Source organism: Anas platyrhynchos, chromosome 2, assembly GCF_047663525.1.
Source record: "Anas platyrhynchos isolate ZD024472 breed Pekin duck chromosome 2, IASCAAS_PekinDuck_T2T, whole genome shotgun sequence".
NCBI classification, from domain to species: domain Eukaryota; kingdom Metazoa; phylum Chordata; class Aves; order Anseriformes; family Anatidae; genus Anas; species Anas platyrhynchos.
This window is the reverse complement of record NC_092588.1, coordinates 122,742,189-122,763,222: the sequence shown is the minus strand read 5'-3', so window position 1 is coordinate 122,763,222 and position 21,034 is coordinate 122,742,189. Positions and strand designations below refer to the sequence as shown.

General features: G+C 41.1%; 2 protein-coding genes across 6 annotated transcripts; one reads left to right on the top strand and one right to left on the bottom strand.

Moving 5' to 3' along the window:
* Positions 1 to 158: 158 nt before the first annotated feature.
* On the bottom strand, positions 159 to 2,471 carry DPH3 (diphthamide biosynthesis 3). The gene is made up of 3 exons (XM_027451019.3): positions 2,337 to 2,471; positions 2,093 to 2,167; positions 159 to 1,625 (listed from the first exon to the last, which is right to left on the bottom strand). Exons 1-3 carry the CDS (start codon positions 2,442 to 2,444, stop codon positions 1,560 to 1,562), a joined length of 249 nt encoding a protein of 82 aa, XP_027306820.1. The 5' UTR covers positions 2,445 to 2,471; the 3' UTR covers positions 159 to 1,559.
* OXNAD1 (oxidoreductase NAD binding domain containing 1) lies at positions 2,443 to 19,131 on the top strand. Of its 5 annotated transcripts, XM_027451018.3 has the most exons (10): positions 2,443 to 2,569; positions 5,105 to 5,214; positions 5,713 to 5,875; positions 6,146 to 6,209; positions 8,680 to 8,786; positions 12,453 to 12,594; positions 14,934 to 14,970; positions 15,076 to 15,176; positions 17,972 to 18,080; positions 18,765 to 19,131. In XM_027451018.3, exons 3-10 carry the CDS (start codon positions 5,745 to 5,747, stop codon positions 18,917 to 18,919), a joined length of 846 nt encoding a protein of 281 aa, XP_027306819.1. In that variant the 5' UTR covers positions 2,443 to 2,569; positions 5,105 to 5,214; positions 5,713 to 5,744; the 3' UTR covers positions 18,920 to 19,131. The 5 variants fall into 5 exon arrangements, with proteins under 5 accessions (XP_027306819.1, XP_027306816.1, XP_027306818.1 ...); XM_027451015.3 differs by having other exon boundaries at positions 14,934 to 15,176; XM_038175748.2 differs by lacking the exon at positions 2,443 to 2,569 and adding an exon at positions 2,805 to 3,172 and having other exon boundaries at positions 14,934 to 15,176.
* The last annotated feature ends 1,903 nt before the right edge of the window (positions 19,132 to 21,034 follow it).

The following is a 21,034-nucleotide window of genomic DNA, read 5'->3' as shown; positions in this document are numbered from 1 at the left end:
CTACTGCTGGACTGACAACCTAACCACTTTTTTTTAGCTAACCTGAAGAGATTTCAGTACCACAAGCACTGCAGCAGCAACTCAACACCTTCAGAAACTATTCTGGCCGGTGCACAAACAGAATAACAGAATAAGCAACAGCTCATTATAACCACTGGTGCAATTTCAAGAATCTTTATTTAAATAAACAGTCGAAATAAATATTTGCTAAGAAAATAGCTAACCAGTTACCACAGCATCTTCTGAAGCACAGGTATTTAAGTGACACGAGTGCCACCTGCTGGTTTCGGCATGAAAACACTTCGGGTTGTGCACGGTGCCTTCAAAACTTCTAGCTAGAGGGTGTAGGGTTTGTTTGTTTCTAAATAACTCGAATGTTCCTTTCCAACATTCACAGAACGTTGTAAGAACAAAAATAATTAAAAGAAGGATATCAGTAAGACTTGTTTATCTCTAGTGCCTGGATTGAAGTAATTATATAAATGCTGCACAAATATTTCCCCCCAAATTTACCTTCACAGATGTCAAATCCTACAAAACATATGAATGATCATTCTTTTCAATAAATACTTATATGCAGTGGCCTGTCATACATGAAGTAGTCTTGGAATCAAGGTACTTTCAGAGTATATTCTTCCAACTCTATCTTAAAATTCTTTTTTATTCATAAATCAAGCGAACTGTGGGCATCTCTTCTCTGGTAAGTGACAGAACAAAGCGAGACCGAAAAATTCAGGAAGTGCACTGCTATAAATGGGACAGAGAACTGCAGCCTGCTTTGTATTTGCTGTAACAGTCAAATCACTGAGAAAATATGGGCATATTAAAATCCACTTTTGAGTTCAGGTCCATTTGCACATTACTAGCTTTGAAGGGTAGAAGAGTTGGACTCCTTTTGTTTCATTTCACACAACGAAAGTATATCATTATTTCCGATATCCATTTAATACAGCTACCCAAGCTGTTTCTAAGCAACTGCAATTTATCAAACACATCTGCTCCAATCCACGTGCTGCGCCTTCTTTGCGCTTGCAGTAGTGAAAACAATTTACCAGCAGCAGTGGTTCTGGGCCTCCCGTTCTTCCTAAACTCAGCACAGGCTGGAAGCATGAGAGTCCACTTCCTAGGTGACACCGAGCTGCACCAACACAGCAATTCTGTATGGCATCACGCCCCACAGGCCTTTACGTTTCGTCTCCCAAAATTTCATCTCTCTGTGCCATTTTGCGCTCATATATGCTCACTGCTCTCTACCATATCCAACTGTAATGTCACTCTGCACGCTTCTGAATACTGATTTGAAGTCAATCCGGATCATATTCCAAGTCTTCCAGAATATGTAACCCAGCTATTATTTTCTTAAAATGTGCAACATTTTAGAACAAAACCCGTCCACGTTCATGTCCAAGAAAATTCTTATTCATGTCATTATGACAGCCACTTATTGCACTCATTTCTCACAGCAGCAAGAACTTCCAGGCGGAGCACCACGTCTCTTCCCGAAGTTGGCATTCCCACAATTTCTCATCCTAAAGCAGCAACAGTTCATGACGCGTTCGTCAGCACTTAACCAGTTCCTTGTTTGCCACAGGTTCTGCAATGACTTCATCACGCATGAACTGTTCCTAGAGACAGCAAGCAGAGTTTTAGTTGGATTTCGTTATTTTTGCATCTCCTCTCCCTCAGAAGACATCAGATCACCATTTTGCTTTCTGGTCTGGATGTAAACGACATCAAATTGTCTCCCAGAAGATGAGAGCTGTAGCATGCCTACTACTTATGAAAATTAGATTAGATGACTGTGCTGCTGGAGTCACAGACATCTTAACATCTCTGAGGCTGTTTTGCCCACATTTCACCCTATGCTCACCCAGCACAGGCATGACATAAAGCTCAGACACAGCAGCAGGCAAGCACCAGGAAAGAAAACGAGGCAGGAGAGGGAGTCATAATGGGAAGGACGTTCAGCCAGCTCCCTGCCAGCCTCACCCCAGGCTTCCCAAGGCCTTTAAAAAATCCACAACAAACCCCAACCCGCCCTTAACTGAGGCAGCACGAAGAGAGGAGGCGCAGCCCGCCCTCCCGCACCCACCTGGTCGTAGATGACGCGCAGGATGAGCGAGCAGCTGGGGCAGGTGGCCACCTCCTCGCCGTTCTCCAGGTCCTCCTGGAACAGGGGCAGGAAACGCTCAGACAGCGGCCACCCCTCACCCAGGGACCCTTCCCTCCCCCCCCTCACCTCACCTCACCTCACCTCACCTCACCGCCCCCCCCAATCACCTCACGGGGGCCCCCCCCCAACCTCAAGTGCCCGTCCCCAGCCCCCCGGCCGTTACCCGCGTGATGAGGAAGCGGTCCCCGCAGGGGCAGGGGTAGCTGTAGGTGCCGCTCTCGGCGTCGTACTCGAAGTCCTCGATCTCCACCTCGTCGTGGAACACCGCCATCACGGCGCCCGGCCGGAACGGGCGGGCAGGGACGGGACGGGGCGGAAAGGGAGAGGCGGCGCATGCGCAGAGCCCGCCTGCGCCCCTCTCCTTCCCGCCCCTCCCGTCACGTGACGCGGCGCCGGGTAGGGCACGGCGGGGCGGCCGTTGGGGGGGGGGGGCGCGCGCGGCGGGCGGCCGTTGGGCCGGTAACGGTCGTTAAGGGGGCTGAGGGGAGGCTCTCCGCGGGGCTGCGGGCTCGCCCTCAGGCTGCTCGCCGGGCACCGCGGGGGTCACAGCCGCGGGACCCGGTCCGTGAGGGCACGGCCCGGGCTCGTTGTGAGGGGTTCCGGGGCTTGTCAGCCGCGGGGTGACAGCCGCAAAAGGGTTGAGTGGGGTCTGTAGGGCTGGGAAGGGGTCGGCGGTGGGATCAGCCAGATCTGAGGGAAAGCTGATGCTCAACAGTCAAGGGTTTAGGGCACTCCCACTCTTGTTTTTTTAACTTATTTCTTAATATATATATTTTTAACGCGTAGAAGTACACATGTTTATATCCTAAATGAACAGCTGTCAAAACAGGGCTAGCTGTAATGGGCTGCCAACCCTAGCAGCACAATGATTAAGTCAAACCAAGGGTGTAAATCAAGCAGCTGAGAATCTTCCTGTTGGATTTTAAAGGCAGGCCGCGTGTTGGACCAGCAGGTGTCGCCGTGGTTGGCAGCAGTGAATCCCAGAAGAGGTTTTGAAGGGTGAGAGATGCGTTACAAAAGAAAAAAAAATGATTTAATCTTCATTCTCGGTTCTGGGCCTCCAAAGCAAAACATTAGACTTTTTGCTGTGATGATTTATTTAAAGTCCCAACTACTGGAATAAACTGCTTACATAAAAATGTCCTCTTTCAAACTTCACTTTTAATTAGTGTGATAGAGTGAAAAGCTCGAAAAAAGCAATCAGAAAGCACGTGGAAGCCTGAAAAAGGCTACAGATGAATGTAAGCAAGCTGCAGTACCTAAACAACTCTAGGTCATAAGCTGATCTCATGGATTTGGGTAACTCAGTGCTTTCTGAGCAGGGTTTACAAACTGAACATGCTGAACATGAACATGAGGGATGTGATTTCTTCATGGGATGTGTACTTTGTCCCAATAGACTACTTAAAGAACGGTAATACACGTTACCAATACCTTCTCTACATTTGCACGAAGATGCTACGGAAATACTTTGTTCAACAAAGTACTCAGTATGTGCTGCGGCAAAAACTTTTTCCAGCAGTTTGGCCTGCTGGTGGTGGAAGAGTTTTTAATAATTCCACTTTGAAAAGTCGCAAGCTGCTGTGTAATTAAATGCTAAGAAGCTATTACGAATTACGGACAGGAAGTATTTCTTACGCTTGAAGTGGGCATTTTAAGCAGTTACAGTAAATGTATTCCGTTTCTGAGCAGCCTCATTTACCAAAGCTCTGCCTCCCATTTGTACGAGATTACAAACAGGACAAATTGCCCAGTGACCAGCCATGCAGCTGCCTGTGAAAGCCTGGCATATAGGCCTGATTAGTTAAACAAGCTGGATCATTGCCATTTAAAGGGATTCAAAAGGAGAAACAAACAGTTTGAAAATAAATTACATGCTTTAAAAGAATGCAGGAAAAGGGGATTTAAATGGAAGTAACGGATCAAGAATGTTTTAAAGAAACAAGGGACAGCTTCATAGAGCCAGTATGATAACTTGCTAGGTGAGGGTAACACGATGGAGAATTATGCTAATCCGTTTTAGGAAAAACGAGGGCAGATTTACAAGCAATGGGAAATGTCTTTGGGCTCGGTGTGAACCTTTTCCTACACTTGATGAGTGAAGGATATTTCCGACTTGTTTTGGAAATTGTATGTCAGCTCATATTTCTCTGTCAACGCTCCGTTTTGGTACGCAGCTCTGAAATGCACGCTGTGTCTCCACAGGAGTGCGCGCTAAGTCTCCTCGAGCCGCTTAACTGTTTAGAGGTGTAAGTATTTTGTAGGGTGTATGATTTGCTGCATTGACATGTATTTCTACATCAGCCCCTTAACCAGGAAATAGCAGGCATGTATGTGGTTTTAACCCATAAGTGGTTTTATTTAATGTTTATAAATGTCTGTTAGAAAATAAATTCTGGCTAGGAAAAGGTAATACGTTTCCAGTGTTTGTCCAATCTTTTTTTTTCAAACACAAATACTGTGTGAGCACTTAGAGTGACAGACACGCTGGCCGGGGGGACTGCTGGGTGTCACCTGGTCAAAGTCCTGCTGGGAGCAGGACGGGTGCCAGCGCGGGATTAGGCCAGCCCCAGGTGCAGACCTTCACGCTTCAATTCAGGAGGTTTCTGTCGCCCAGTCCTGCAGCTTCTCAGTGTCCCTGTAACTTGTTATCGCCCCCAGGCTTGCTGGTGGTCCGTTCTGTCACCATCAGCCAAGCTCTTGATGTAGGTAAGAACATCAAGTGGCCACCGAGCCTCAGGTTCCTAACGGCTGTGGTGTGGGAGGTGGTGTCAGAAACCCCAGGGAAGTTGAAGCACGTTGCGTCCACTGCCATCCCCTGGCTGCCCGAGCACACGTCATCACAAGGAGACGGCCTGCTTTGTCAAACTGGATTTGCCCTTGGTACATCCCTGTTCAATTGCCCTGATTGCTTCCCCGGCTTTCACACAGGTTCCCAAAGGGCGAGCTCTGAGCAGTTTTCTGGTGACACGGGCGGTACTGTCTGGACACGGACGCTGCTGCTTGCCTCTTAAAGATGGCCATGCACCTGTCCTAGTCAGGTGAGGACTTTCCCTGTTAGCTGTGGCCTTTCACAGATGACAGGCGGGGTCTCACAAGCATGTCTTCTGTGTCTCATGGTGCCCTTGACTATATCCTGCTGGGCTTTGTGCATTTGGATACATCCAGCTCCCCTAAGCAGTCCCTAAAACTGTTGCTGCCTCACTCTTACCTGCCCTCTGTCCCAAACACTCCTGGTACAAGCAGAGGTCTGGCGGCAGGCTCTGCTTGTGAGGACAGAGGTGAAAACAGGGGGGACTTCATCGTTTTATGCATCATTTGTGACTAGGTTGCCTTCCTGTTCTATTCACAGATGCAGTTTCACTTCTTTATTATACTTTTGTATTTCTAAAATTCTTTCTTGCTGCCTTGTGCATCTGTTGCTAATTTTAGCTCCAGCTGAGTTTTGGCCTTCCTGATTTCCTGGAAGTAAAGGGTGAGGGCAAGCAGTGTCAAACAGTGGGTATTTCACTTAACAAATATTTACATGGATTTTTCAGGAGCTGGAGATTCTGAAGACAGCTCGGCCATCATGGCTCATGCCACTATTCACATGGGTGTGACTATTCCTCAGCTCCTGAGAGGTGCCAGCAGAATTTGTCCTGCGCATTCCACACTGACGGTGTTGAGGCACTCTGCTTTCTGTTACTGCACAGCGAATGGGTAGGTTATCCATCTACAAATGCTTTTTTTTTTTTTTTTTTTAAGGAGAACGTCACAATAACACTTCAAAATGAAGCTGACAAGTTGTTACAGACCTGTAAATACTTAGCTAGCTCCTGATTATATTTTTCTATTTAATTCCTGCTTAGACTTATGTCTTCTGAAACGTAGGCTGGATTACACAGGCAAATCATCGTGTTAACAGAAATTCCTGTCAGTGAGGGACAGTAGCAGTTGTCAAAATGACAATTTGTTTGCTTTGTGTTGCAGCACACTAAAATCAAAAAGAAAAATGGATCATCTAGAGAGAACAGCAAGCAATTTTCGCCAGGAGGTTAGTGTTCTGTTCTTTGGGGTGTTAGAAACTTTTTTTGTCTCGAGTGAATAAATTGGATAATTGGTTTTGATTCTTAGGATTCCCTTTCTCTTCTACTAGAGTATATTTCACTTTTTTCCCCTCATTTATGCATAATTGTTCACTTCATGTTAGACAAGAAATTTAATTTAATTCTAATCAAATACGGACTATGATAGGTAATGAAAGCACACCCATGTCCACCATGATGTAAGCACTTCCTAGGGTACAGGTTAGCATCGCTTGTGGACGTACAGCTTCTCAAGTGCGTCCGATTTACGCTGAATTAATTCAGCACACGGATGGAGTGACTGCATAGAGACAGGTGCAGATGGATGCATGTTCTTGTTTACTTCAGACATGGCAAGAAGGATTGCAGTTTTACAACCATGTTTTCATCTTGTATGTTTCTGATTGCTTGCCTTGCTTTTTCTGCTGAAAACAGAAACTGGGTAACTGGAAAATAAGTGGAATAAGTGGATACTTAGGAGTTGGGAGCTCTGAGGTGGTGCAGAGAACTGTGTAAGGTCTGAGGGCAAGAAGGAAGCTGTATGGCTTAGGTGGAAGAGCAGAGCTCAGTTCTGCTAACACATTCTCAGCATGTTAGAGGATTATGTTGTTTCTTTTTTAAAAAATGCTTGATTTATATTTTGTTACTTTTCTTCTGACCACTTTAAAATCAGTTTATTTTAAATCCTTCACTTGGTTTGAAATTCCGTGTAATCAGCAGTTTGCTGCTCTCAGCCTGTATTGCCTTATTTGGCCAGCTTTCCTTTAGAAAGATTAAAGAATTATAGGTCTGTGTTGTATTAACGTACATGGCACACTGTGTCACCTGCCAAAGTGTGGTAATGTGAAGGGCAAGGGCAAGAAAAAGTGCCTGACACTTTCTTGAAATACAGTGGCAAAGTCTAGGGGCTTCCTCTCTTGCTGCTGCCTTGCTCAGGGCTGATCGGATACACTTGTGATGGTCCGAAATACTGGCTGTACATCCTTGGTCACCCTGGCAAATTTCATCTTTGTAATAACTTTATCCTGATTATGAGTTATGTTTCCAGTGCCCTGTCAGATGCATTGACCAAAGAACAAATTAGGGAGTATACAGAAGAGTAAAGGGAAGAAAGAAGATCCAAACTTAAAGTCCATTTCCTGCACTTAGAGTTTCTCTGTTAAAACAGCCATTTAAGTCATGTATTTGACATTTTGTCTTGTTAATGTAGAATGATCACTTTTCCCATTTAATGCTATCTGTTAACATGGAAAGGAAACGTATGCTACTTTATTTTAAATTGGCAAATGTCCTGCTGTTTTGTGGGACAGCGGATGTGTTCAGATGTTGCTTTATGAAGAAATTAATTTCCTGCCGTGTGTTTCAAATTAACACAGTTTCTTTTCCTCCTTTTCTCTTTCCTCCTTTTCCCTTTCCTCTGCTATTTAGTCTTACACAAATAAGAAATGATAAAGTTGTGGTGGCATTACTGGTATTTACTTATTATTTTATTTGTCATTAGCTTTTTCTAATAGGGTTATGGTATTGGCCTGTTTGGACAATATGTGGGGTACTACTTCTGTTGTAGAGGTAAAAAATTGATAATTATAAGTCAGAAATACCCAAAGAAGAAGGGCAGGGAGGGGATGAAAATCTATGTTGTACTTACAGGCATCAAAGAGTTTAAAGTTATGTGGTGCAGTCCTTCCCAAGTGATTCTGTCACTAGATCTGCTTTTCATTCAGAAATGCACTATTTTTCATTATTTGTATTTGGTCTTTTGTTGTTGCTTTTGGTTGTTTGGTTTTTAACTCTTTAGAAGTGGTATCAGATAAACAACTATGACTTGTGCATCCCCTTCCATCTGGTTGCAAAATAAAAACTCTTACATTAGCCAGTAATGAACGCATGTGTCTCAGTTTCCCTGTGTTCGCAGGTGACACACATGGTCAAATGGGTATGTGTGTAAATGCAGTAATGCAAGGCATTCAATTACTTCAGTAAAACTAGATTCAGCTCCCAAAATCTGACAGTGACTTCAATAGCAGCTGATATTTTGCAAGTTTCCTTTGTCAGTCTTCACATCAGAGATCTTTTATTTCATTGCTGGGAAGATACAGGAGTGTTTGCTTTGTGCGGGTGTCAAGAGAATCTGAAAAGTGGTAGTTGGCAGCTGCTTCTCTGTAGCTGAAGTAAAACAAGCTGATACACAATCTTAGATGAACCCTGACAAAACTGACAGACGTGGTGGTGTATAAGTAGAAAATCATTTCTCTGTTCACTCTGTAGGCCGATGGCTTCTTGTTTCTCTATCACAGTGCAAAAATGTTGGTGCTTTAGGTAATTAACTATTGCAGGTAATGGGAAGTGATAGATATCTCCTATACAGATCCTGAACTACTTTCCCTGCAGATACTGTTGACATAACTTATTTACAGTGACTTATCTTCCTTTTGGTAGGTAATTTCACAAGCCAAAGTGTGTGGAATCACCAATGAATCGGAGACAGTCAAAAGACTCCGTTTGGCTATTGCAAATAAAGATTTTACATTCAAAGCAGGACAGTGGTAAGATTTTCCAATATTTAAGGGGGAAATTACTCACAGAAGCCCACTATAACATGGTAAATGTTATATGGCCTCTGATATATGGTAAATGTTATATGGCCTCAGTAAATGGCCTCTGATAATTGTGCCTTGGAAAAATGTAGTAGTTCATATAAGAGGATGTTTTATTATTCAGGGCTGAGAAAGTGCTGGTATTTTTTAAAAAGCCATTATTAAATATGTTAATATTAATTTTAAATGTTAGTTCTGATTGTTTCATTTTTTGTCTCTGGTTTATATGTGCTACAAGATTTCTTCAAGAGAACTTTAGAATCAAATTGTTTAGTTGGAATGGACTTGCAAAGATCTTTGATTCCAACTGCCTTTGAAGTACCCTGCACTTTATTCTGCAAGTTGTCTTTACAGCTTTTATTTACTAGTCGTTCTTACAGTGGAGCAGGGACTGCTGCTGCTTTGCAAGTTACTTATTTTTTGTTTTTAACTGTATAATTAAATCAGAATTGCCTGGTATCTTTTATTCTCCCTCCCCCCAAAGCTTCCTCTTTGAAAGGAAGAGCCTGTTAAGTCAGTTTCATACAGAACTACATATCCGCAAACTTGAAAATAATGTGGAATTATTAAGTCTTTAAAATTAGCTGCCTGCTTAAGCAACTTTGCAGTGCTTTTGTTGTTCTCCACACACACACACACACACACACACACACACACACAGAACACACTGGATTTTCATGTTTGTCTTCCTTTCTTATTAAAAATGCTTTCGCTCCATCAATGTTTTTCTCTCTTAATTTAAAACTATGAGTAGTTGCTTTTGGCACCGGTCATTTAAATGGTTCTTAAACTTTTTATTGGCTTAGGCCATCTGAAAGTGGTTTTGCTGGAATCAAAGTATAGCTGTGAGGGTATTAACAGCATATGTTACTCTTGTAGTGTTAATATGCTGGCTTTTAAATTTAGAACCAGAACACAAGATGTTGATTGCAATAATTTGTATTTGTGGAGTAATTTGCTGCAGTTTTTGCACATGTGCAGTGACTCATATTAAATTCTTGCTTGCCAGTACTCAGAAAGTGCATTTACCCTCCAAAAATGCTGTAGCAATTATCCTGCTGAAAACTGAAAGCTTTAATTATAATTACTCTTTTTCATTTTCTTCTTCCTTTAAAGTGTTCTAATGCTATTGTAAGGGATACAACAAGTTTTCTATACTTGTAGCTATAAACCGTGGTAACATTTTTTGATGAGCCATACAAAATACCAGACCACAATTTCCTGAGTAGAAAAGGCTAACTTGTTAGAATTCGCTATAGATGTTACAGACAACGATTATCACTAAAAAATATAGGTATTTTTGAAAGTGTTTTAATCACCCAGTTTTTCAGAAGCAAAGCTTAATTTGGTTTTCAAGCATGCTGGTAGATGTTGGTCTCCATCTGACGTCAAGTAATAACGAAAAGACTTGTTGTTATCTGTTTTGATTTCCTAAAACACGCGTTGAGGTATGTGCGTGTTATAAATAACCTACAAGAAGTAGCTTTATGGTTTTGTTTCTAATCTCCAGCAACCATTAGCGACTGCTATTGGTTGTTCTTTTCTTAAACGTTTGGCTTAGGTAGCCTGTAAAATGAAGGAAATGAAAAACAGCCCTAAGGTCTTCTCTGAGTTGCATCTTTTTGAGCCTCTCCTTTTTGTGAGGCTCTAATGCTGTGGTTTTTTTCTCTACAGTTCCTTTCACCGAAGCTGTCACAGACAGTATTTCTTCTGTCCTCTTACACTCCCTACGCACAGCTGAGATGTGTCATCAGAAATAAAGCTAGTCCAGAAATTATAGTATCCTAAGCGCTGAAATCTTTCATCATGATGTAATTGGGAAAGAAATACATAGAAGGAAAAGCACACCTGCATTAGTACTATAGAAGGGAAGAACTACCTTCAGTTTAGGCTTTACAGCAATGTTTGGTTTTGTATCTAAGTTTCTCCACTAGGCATGACGAATTTCTCCCTTTGTAGGTCAAGGAAAACATTATAACTTGAATGTAAATTGTTACTTTACAGCATAAATGTCATTTCTTATTCATCTCATTAATCTAAATAGTGAGATTATTTTCCACCAGAGGGTGGTAAAGAGCTTTAGTAGCTTATTGAGGTGTTCTTTGATATGATACGCGCTGCAACACAAGAATAGTCCTTCCTTGTCTCTAGATCCTTACTGCCAGGGATGCTGAGCCCCAGTCGGTGGGCCTGCAGAAGCTGAGGACAGCGAAATTAGTGAAGTGACTGATTTTGCAGATCAGCCAGCGTTCTCAAGTTTTGTTGTTTGTTTGCCTTTCATGTGCAGTCAGATACTTCTGTAAGTCAACAAGTTTATTAGCATAAAGTAGGAAATTGTTTCACTGTATTATTGTGCACTGTGCACTTTGTGCATACTGCAGGAGAAAAAGAGTATTTTTCTTTGAAGGCTGAAGCTTTGTAGGGAGCAACCAGGCAAGATTTTCTATTCAGTAATAAACCATTCAGAGTGCTTCTCTCCCCCCTCAAGATTCTGAAGTCTCCATGAATACAGCCTTTCTGTTTAAAGACAACATGCAGTGGAAACTGGTCTACATTTCATGTTGCATTCCCACTTCACTAATACTGAGCCAGCTCAATTGAGGCTTGAATTGCGTAATCACGATGAAGTACTTGGCACTGCTTACCACTGTGGCTGTTCCCTAAGCGGAGCAGCACAATTGGCTTTGAACATTAGTTTTATTTTGAAATACAAGGATATTGTTATGTGCTGTAGAAAATTGAAGGATTTAAAGATTTGGCAACCCGGAGGAGTTTAAATGTTAGTTCACACACTGACGTAAAACTTTTTCAGATGCTATTTGAGCATGGAAGCCTTACGTTTATGAAAATGAATTACAGCTTAATGACTTGCCTTCCATATTCTCTAATTGCTGGTGTTGCAAACGGTTGGCCATATGTTACCTGCTCGTGTGTAGAAACAAGTGATGCATGGTTTACTTTTGCTTGAAAGAAATTCTTACTTATTTCAGTCCTAATTTCTACCAACCAGAAAAATTATCTGCCACCAGAGGGCACTGCAGCTCAATAGGTAAAGCAAAGCTGCTTGTTCTAGTAACTGACTGTGTACATAAAGATTTTTTAGTTTTTTTTTTTTTAATTCAAATATTTCATCTTCCAAAGAAAAGAAAAGTGTTTATTCAAAACCCTCAAATTTCTCCCAAACGAGTTTCCCACCCTTCCTTTGTTTCAAAATCGAAGAGAGCAACAAAGGCACTGAAAAGAGTGGGATTCAAGCTACTCTGTCAGGCCATATTGTGTTTTGGCTTTGTTTTAATATGCAATTAATTTATTTAAACAGTTATAATTCTAGTCTGTTGTAAGACATTGCATCTAACACTCAAGGCAGAACAGTTAAAGACCTGCTGGTATAATAATGATGATGACGTGTTTCCAGATGACAATAAATCTAAGAAAATGGTGTTACTCAAGATTAGGTCTACTTATTGGAAAAGTTATGTTGTGGAAGTGAAGATGTCTTTGTAAAGGTTGGGTAATAGAAATAAAGCCAGCAATTCTGTTTTGCCTACCGTTTTCCATGTTTGGTTTTGTTTGTTTCTTTGCTTGTTTTAATTTTTGGTTCTCATCACTTTTTAGGGTTGATTTCTTTATTCCTGGAGTATCTGTAGTTGGGGGATTCTCAATGTGTTCAAGCCCTGGTCTGTTGGAACGAGAAGGAATATTAGAGCTGGCAGTTAAGTACACTGCTCATCCTCCTGCTCACTGGATTCACACTGAGGTAAACAAGATTAGCTGTTGATTGTGACATTTAGCATTAGTTTTTCATTTTCTTTTTCTCAGTTGGAGAGGGTGGGGGTGTTATACTAATTTTTGTATTTACTACAAAACTCCTGTTGACTTGTTTGAGCATTTTTAATACAATATAAATGTTAAAACCTTTATTCGGTGAGAAACTGAGATAGGATACTGATACGGTAATTTAGTTATTGTGATCATTTTAGTCAACTTGTGCTTGGTGGGCTTACTGATACTGCAATCTTCATCTCAGGGTTCTTGCTCCTTTGTAATTTATGCACTGAGATCCAGCATTTCTATAGCATTCTTTTAAATATGCAGTATTTTTGTAGTATTGACATAATCTAAAACTTGATTTGTTTCCTATATTAAACATGAGGTCTGACACTGGCCTCCTGCAATGTTTTGTCCATCTGTTTACCCTGCTGAGTAAGAAGTGTACTATCGCTGCTGCTGATCTTGTTTCATTGATGATCCGTCTTAGCAACTTCTGTGCTTTTCAGTGCTCTGTCCTATTTGCTGTTTCCTGTCTGGTATTTAAATTGCTTAAATGCGGCCGCAGGATTTAAATTGACAGATTCTTTCAGGTTTACAAATACCGCAGCAGTGTTTCTCGTACAACAGATACAGTAAAGATTAATGCAACTTCACTAGAATTGAAAACATCCAAAGTGATGCTCACCTAGTACTTAATCCAGTACTAGGCCATCCACAATATTTCAGCTGGTGCTGTATCAACTCATCTCCACCAGATCTTACCCAAAATAACCTTTTTGAGGTGTTCTGTCGAAAGTGTAGTGGGCATACCAGCAAGACCACGTAGTTCTTAAAAGAGAATTGCCTGTTGTTTTGGTAATGCTCTTTAGAGAGCACGAGAGCCTAAGTTCACAATATCCAGTCTCTGAAGACTGTCTTTTAGGATTTTTGATGTCGTAATTCAGTTTGCTGCTGATGAATGTTCTGGTTGAATTTATAGGAAAAGCTTTAGTGAAAAGGTAAGCTAGTTCACCCATGATGCTGAAGAAAAACCTGCAGGGTGTGTATTGACTCTTCTACCTAAACAAAAGTGCATGCTTTTTCCTTAAGAAAGAAAAATAAAAAATCAACCTAGAGTTCAAAAAGGTTGTATATCGGGGGAAAAAAATCTGGTACTTAATTGTGTAAAAGTTACTTATAAAGGAAGTTAATATCTCAGGGTAAAAGATGTCATGGGACCAGTACGGGTTCAGAGGCATTTAATTTTTAATATTTCTGAATATAAAATCAATAATTTCAGTACAGTGTACCTTATAGCTTTTGGAAAATATAGCCTTTTATTTTAGAACAATGCGTGTGTAATGCATTGCTTTGCTTCTCTAAGGCAGTTTAGATCAGACAGGAATGAGATTGTTGCACTCTAAAAATGCTTGTTTCCACAAAGAATATCATACCCAATTTCTTGGGAGGAAGTGCTTCTTTCTGTAAATGATTCACTTCTAATGTTTCAACATTTCTTTGTCTCTTTTTTCCTGCCTCATTCTGTTTACCTCTCCTTTTCATTTTTAAAACCCTGTATATTGTCTGAAACGAGTGCTGTTTTCTGCTGCTGTTGGTTCTGTTAACTTACAGGGAGATGTGGGAGAACTCACCTGGCTCCTCTGTGCTGCATTCTCACTCTTCATATAGAGAAGCAGTACCAGTTTACCACGAAGATGCTTACCCACGTTTTATTTATTGTACTTTAGTTTTCTATGTTTGGCAAATTTCTGTAAGAAATTATTTTTTTCTGTACAGAGATTTTCCCCCCTTTTCTTCTGCAACACTGAAGCTGCAAATGCAGAAGTGGTTCTGCAGGAGATGGTGTAGCTACTGACATCACTTCTGGGTTGTTTCTTGGGATGGGATAGAAAAACCTTGAGTCTGTGCAGCTCATTCTGACTTGCTATGCGGCCTCACAGCAAGGCCTTTTTTGACATGAGACTGGGATTGCATATAATTGTGATCCTTGCATGTTAACCTTGGGTTTTCACAGCCAAATACTGCTGTTGAAAAACCGTCAGGTGAATCATTCCTCTTACGTGGGTGGGAAGGGGGAGTCACCATCCTGCCTCAGCAGAAGACTGAAACTTCTGAAAGTAGAACTTGATCCCTAGAGACACTGTGTAACAGATGACTTCAGCTAACTGGAAACTGCATTTATTTTAAAATATGTTAGTTTTCCCTCACTGGTCATTAAGAATAAAAAGCCGAAGTTCAGCAAGTCTTGTGATGGTGAGGTACAAGAAGAATAATTTCAGCTTTTGCTTTTGGTTTTGAAATTAAATATCTTCTTTTCCATCCTAGTGTACTGTTGACTCAGAAGTGGCTCTGCGAGTGGGAGGTGATTTCTTCTTTGATCCTCAGCCTGGTGACTCCCCTGTAAAACTAGTGCTGATAGCAGGGGGTGTTGGAATTAACCCATTGTTTTCTATACTGCTGCATGTAGCAGATCTTCATGGATACCAAGAGGGTAAAGGAAACGAATACAAAATGGGAACGGTGAAGCTGTACTACAGTGCAAAAAATACAAAGGAACTCTTATTTAAGGTAAATAACAACTAAAAAAAATAGAACTCAGCTATTCAGCTATTAGTGTGTGTATCATTCCGTTGCCAAATTACAGAGAACTCCTCTGTGCAGGATACCATACAAGCAGAGGCCAAATCACTTCCTGCCTCAAATCCCATGTGCGTTTTAATTACTTACACCGGTGTACAAATTTTGGATGCTGTAACATATACCTGCTTTCATCGACTTCCCTGATCAATCGATTAGCCCTGCATGTGTACGGTGTGCTGTAATCTTGTAAGAGCATCACAGCATACCAGAGATTCCACGTACGGTAACATATCTGTGAATAGACACACTAATAGTATGCATACTGCTATATATCGTGATAGCACAACCACGTAATTGCAGAACAGATTGTATTGAATGTAAAGACTAGAAAGAGCAATTATATCAAAAGGAAACACTTTCCAAACTCATAGGGAACCTTTGTTGATATGACATTAGTAGTTACTGGGTGTATGAATGAAGGATTTTATAAGCAGGTCTCATAAAACTGCTTCTAGCAGTACTTCATCAGCATTTCCTTAGCAGTTTAAGATCAGTTATCACGCACTTGGCCATTAAGGGTTACTGACAATGTTTTATGGTCATGTCAGCACAGCTTCTGTAATGAAGCATCCCTAATGATTTAGGTTTCTTTGAAGAATTGAAAGCTTTTGATTGCAAGATCAAGGTGAAAATTTATGATGACTCCTGAAATTGTATATAGGATTCATCATGAGTTTTTCCTCTGTACTCCTACCTTATTTTGAGACCCGAAGATGTTTGCTTTCTTGAAGAGGCATTTGTTTGTTGTTAGAAGCAGCATAACAAACTGGAACCTATCTATTCTTCCATCTGGCCCTTCTAATCTCCCATCCTGTTCTGAGCCTGCCCGCTATTTTTCAGCGCAGGAGCCAGCATTTCTTGGGTTCCGGTTCAGTAGTGTTATGACAGCAGAGCTGTATTAGAGCTTCTGGAACAGAAGAGAACACAATGATATGTTGCAATGCTTAAAATAGATCTTTCCCTTCATTTTTCATGTCCCTCCAGAGCACTTATAAGAAAATTCTTTATATCTGTGCAGAGGGAATAGGATCACTAGAGTCTTTATGTTGTTGTGAGATACATCTATATAAATTGCCACAAGGAATTCCTAGGGTTTTGCTGGTGCTTTGGAGGATCTGTTTCCTGTAGCAGTGTACATTCTGTGTGGTCCTTCAGCCTAGTGTGACTGGTTTATACTGGTTAGTACTGGTTTGGGATGTGCTTTGGTTTCACAGCTATATGCGCTGCTTTTGAAAATCTCATTCTTTAAAATGGTGGAAGCAGTCAATCTTAGAATAGAACTGCGAAGGACAGCATATTAACTTTGCTACTTCAGGATGCCGTTCAGCTGGGGTTTCTTCATTTCATTAGGGCTGAATGTGATCCTTATTTCTTTATTGTGGCTGGGACGCTGGGATAGGTGTTTTCCCTTAGGTCTGTATGGCTCAGCTGTCTGCTTCACTGGCTTACCAGGCTGCAAAGATCCTGCTGAGCTGTTCAAATTCTCCTTCACTCTGTTAAAGCGAGCCTGTCCCTTGCCTCAGGATAGCACAGGAAAGTATTTTGGTGTTTTATGCCACACGTGTGTGATACCTGCCACTACCTGAATTTACGGAGTAGTAGATTTACAAGTAGGTGCTGTGAATGACTGCAGGATTATTTCAGCAGGTTAAGTCCTGCCTTAAAATGGGTTTGGCATGCCGTCTGGCTAGGTCTCAGGACTCCGACTCCCCAGGACAGGATTTGTTCCAGAAGTGCTATCAAATTGTGCATGGTTCCATATGAAGGGGACAGAAGTTTAGAGTTGGACTCAGAACAGTGCAGGCAGGCCAGTATTAGAGGTACTTGTGCAGCAGTGTACAGCACTGCCTTACGTGCTGCTCTGTATTCCATGTCTTTATAGGGAATCAGAAACAGGTTTGCTGGGGAATTAAAAAATGTCTGCCTTTTTTTTTTTTTTTTTTTTTGCTAAGCAGTCCATGGCAGTCTGTTCTTAGTAAGGAAACACATAGCAAAATGAGCTAACTTACCTATTCACAGAAAATAAACTATTTCCACTGTCAATTCCAGCAATGAAAATCCCAGTTGGTATAGAATCTAGACAGTAAACTAGTCTTAGTTTCAGAACTAAGTATAGCATCTGACTGACAGGGGTTTTTTGTTTGTACGTTTCTGTTGGTTTGGTTTGGTTATTGAACCAAAGCCACTAGATTTGTGGTGCTAACTACCACAGCTGTGAATTACTGAACTCAAAATCAGAGATTCTACTCTGGTAAAAATAGTGTTAGCATTACACTGTAGTTGGTTTTACTTGGGGAAGAAGAAATAGTAAAGAACCTAGTAATTTTACCAGATAAAGCAGCTGAGACTTAAAAAAAATTCTAAGGGATGATAAACACTTGCTGTATGGTGGTTTTCTTTTGTTTGTTTTAAATGGAAAACCCACATGGGAAGTGTAGGAAACCTGGAAAGCACATACCTGGTTGTTAGATTCAAATCTTAGAAATTACAACCTGTTGTAAAAAAGGAGAAAAGCTCTAATAACATAGCTGGTAGTATATCCAGATTCCATGTTCAGAAACTCTGTGTACGTGTGCAGATCAGTCCTTTGAAGTGGAGCCCACTGAGTCCTCAGTGCTGAAAAGCAAGAGTCCTGGTCCTGGCTAATAATCACTGGGACGGTATGCATACATCTGCTTTGATTTAATGGCCTGTGGTATAAGCAAGTGTGTTTAACATTACAGAAAAATATTCTTGGTTTGATGAATGCATTTCCTGGAAAGATCATGTGTCGTTTCCACGTTACCCAGCAGAGCTCACAGATCTGCGAAGAGCTTCAGCCACACGTCACAGGTAAGCACCGTGGCACCGCACAGCACCCCTTCCTCCGCGCCCAAGTCTGATTGCCTCCTTGGAGATGAAGTTTAACATAACTAGTAGCAGCGTATGTTTACATACATAATTTAGTATTTTTAAAGTTAAAGATTTAAAATGAGATGCGAGTTAAACCCAAGTAATTTCAGTGTACATATTATGCTTCGGAGAAAAATTATACTTTTGCAGTATTTGTTTGCTTTTCTACTGAACCACCTCTGTTGAATCTAAACTTCATACTGGTATTTCCCACTGAAAATTTATTCCAGAAACTAGTATTTACTTTGCTTAAGGCAGGACTGATGAAGGATAAGATGACTGTTTGCAAGAGGTACTTCATCATGTTTCCATTTCTGTTGTATTTGTCTTAGAGATACTTATCTGTTTTTTTTTTCATCTTAATATGGGATTTTTAGTTGCATGTAAGCCATGTTTCTGTTCAGTGACTAATATCCCATGCATTCCAAGCTGGAAGTACTGATCTAGATTCCCAGAAGCACAAATGGGTTTGGAGGCCTCAAAACTTGATACCTATTACCCTTAACTGGGCCTGACATTTTTAAGAAATGAGCGGTTAAAATGCCCCTAACCATCATTCTTTTTGATATTACTACATAAGTAAATATCTCTGTTCTCATTTCCTACTTTTTTTTTTTTCATCAGAGGGAAGAATATCTGAAAAGGATCTAGAAAAACATGTATCTAAGGATACTTTATGGTACATCTGTGGTCCGCCTCCAATGATAGAATCTATATCCAAACTACTGTCCAACATTGGTGTTCCTACAAACTGTGTTTTCTTTGAGAAATGGTGGTAGTGAACAGAAAATAATTTGTTTTCAGTGTTTTTTGATGTAGTAAAATGTACAGAAAACGGACTTTGAATTACTTGGGAGATTTTACTTCATAAATGAAGCTGTCTTCAATCATGATGGTGTTCTTTTAATTTAACAAAAATACCACTGTAATACAGTGCTGCTGCTTTTGGGGAGAAAAAAAAAGTGATTTTATATTAAAGACATTAACTGTTCTGGTTTGTGGATGATTTGTTTATTTCTTATGGTAGCAGCAAATTCTGACTCTATGCACTTGTTTTACTAGTGACATTTTAAAAGACTCTCAGTGTCCAATTCCGTAATTGTAGAGAACTGATTGTGCAGCAGTGCCCAATCAGTTTATAATAAATAATAATTTAGGCCATGACTTCTGAAGCACTGCTGAACTGTTGTGCTGCTCAGTGAACACACTCCCTTCCACAGTTCTAGATATTAAAGTAATGGCTTTATAGAAGCAGAGGTACTGCACTGTGACTTCCTACACCTGGCCATTCTTGTTTAAAAATAAACAAACCCTTTCATGTGGTTTACTTAGGTCACTGTCAACTGTGTTGACAGTAGGAGACATTTTCTTCATAATTGTATTCAGACCTGCATTAAAAATACTGGTGGGTGAAAAATCTGTGAGCCCCGACAGAGCTGCACAGAGCTCTTCCTGTGAACCTGCATCCCTTTGCTGGTGCTGAGGCCACCCAGCTGGTGCTTGCAAGCGCCGTGTCCTCAAAAGCAGCAAAGATCAGCAACAGCTGAGGCAGGAAATCTCCTTAATCCTGCTTCAGTGTAGAGTTTTAGAAGGTTCCAGGACATTCCCATTTTGGTTGGGTGAAAAAAAGTCTCTAGAAACCTTGCTCTTCTGTGCCCCTGTGTGCTGAGAGCTATGCCCTTCTTGAACAAAGTTCCCCCCTCCCCCAGCTTGTAGAAAATCTTATCATAAAAATGTGGAAAATAATCATTTAAAAAGCTATAATGAGAGAGAATTAATTATCTGTATAGACAGTTCAGGTCCTTAAGTGGTAGATTCCCAGTCTATACCTGAAGACCTCAAAATGGAACATATAAATTACTACAAATACTAAGTAATATTGGATTATTTTAAAATCTGAAACAGATGAGGCCTCCTCTTTGTTAGTGGTTCTTTTCCTTGCGCTGAATGTTTCAGGCAGTGGTCAATAGATAACGCAGCAAGTTTCCTGCCATCAACAGCCCTGTACTTTGCCTTAAAGGGAGCTTGCAAATATGCTGATCCCATCACCTGCTTTTCAGCCTGTCACAGCACTGTTGCTGTCAAACAACTTTTCAAGGATCCCTTCCCAGTGCTTTGGTAAAAAGGCCTGTCACCAGCCCAGCTGTAGTTTTCCTCCCAAAAAATTGTTTCAGATGAATCTTGGCACCGTTAACCTCTTCCATCAGTCTCAGACATATTTTACAGGTTGTAGGATGCCTCCTGCCTCATCTGCATTCATCTCATCTTCAACAAATAGACAGCTGAACAAGGAACCTCCTAGCCCTTGCTGCAGTTGCTTCTCCCCTCAGCAGTCCCTGCAGCCCAGGGGGAATGTCTCACCAGATTCCCTCCTGCTGAAATGAGGGGAAGGATTCTTCCCGAGTAGCCCTATTTCAAGGAACAGTTCCCTGTTCAGTCACTCCCGAATGTAAATAGGACAGTGTGCTTGTCACGAAGAATAAAACCAAGGGGTTTTGTGTTCATGAAGATCACAACTGACAGGTCAGAGCTTGATGCTTGAAGGAAGCAGGGTTTTTCCCTAGAAAAGTGCAATAAACGGGGCTCTTGGGAAGTGCGGTGCCCTAAAATAAAAACCTGACGAGGTTCCTCTGTGTTTTACCAGTGTAATGATAAAGAGACTCTGAGAAACCTTTAAATGTCATTTTCCTTATGACTTTGAAGTTATTGAGTGTATTATAAACTGCTGTACCCCTTATTTCCCTTAATGCACATGCTTTCTTCAGCCCAAATGACATCTCTCATAAACCACTCCTCACTCGCACCAAAATGGCCACTTTACAAAAGGCATTTCAAAACCCTTTGCTGCTGTAATCATCCTCATTCCCTCTAACCTCTTTCTGTCATCCCCTGTT

Coding starts and splice junctions, on each gene's coding strand:
- OXNAD1 (XM_027451015.3), top strand. CDS start 5,745: ATGGCTCATGCCACTATTCACATGGGTGTGACTATTCCTCAGCTCCTG. Junction 12,595..14,933: donor CTCACTGGATTCACACTGAG/GTAAACAAGATT, acceptor TTTCCATCCTAG/TGTACTGTTGACTCAGAAGT. Junction 15,177..17,971: donor CAAAGGAACTCTTATTTAAG/GTAAATAACAAC, acceptor TTAACATTACAG/AAAAATATTCTTGGTTTGAT.
- DPH3 (XM_027451019.3), bottom strand. CDS start 2,444: ATGGCGGTGTTCCACGACGAGGTGGAGATCGAGGACTTCGAGTACGAC. Junction 2,168..2,336: donor ACCGCTTCCTCATCACGCGG/GTAACGGCCGGG, acceptor CCCCTGTTCCAG/GAGGACCTGGAGAACGGCGA. Junction 1,626..2,092: donor TGCGCGTCATCTACGACCAG/GTGGGTGCGGGA, acceptor TGCTGTCTCTAG/GAACAGTTCATGCGTGATGA.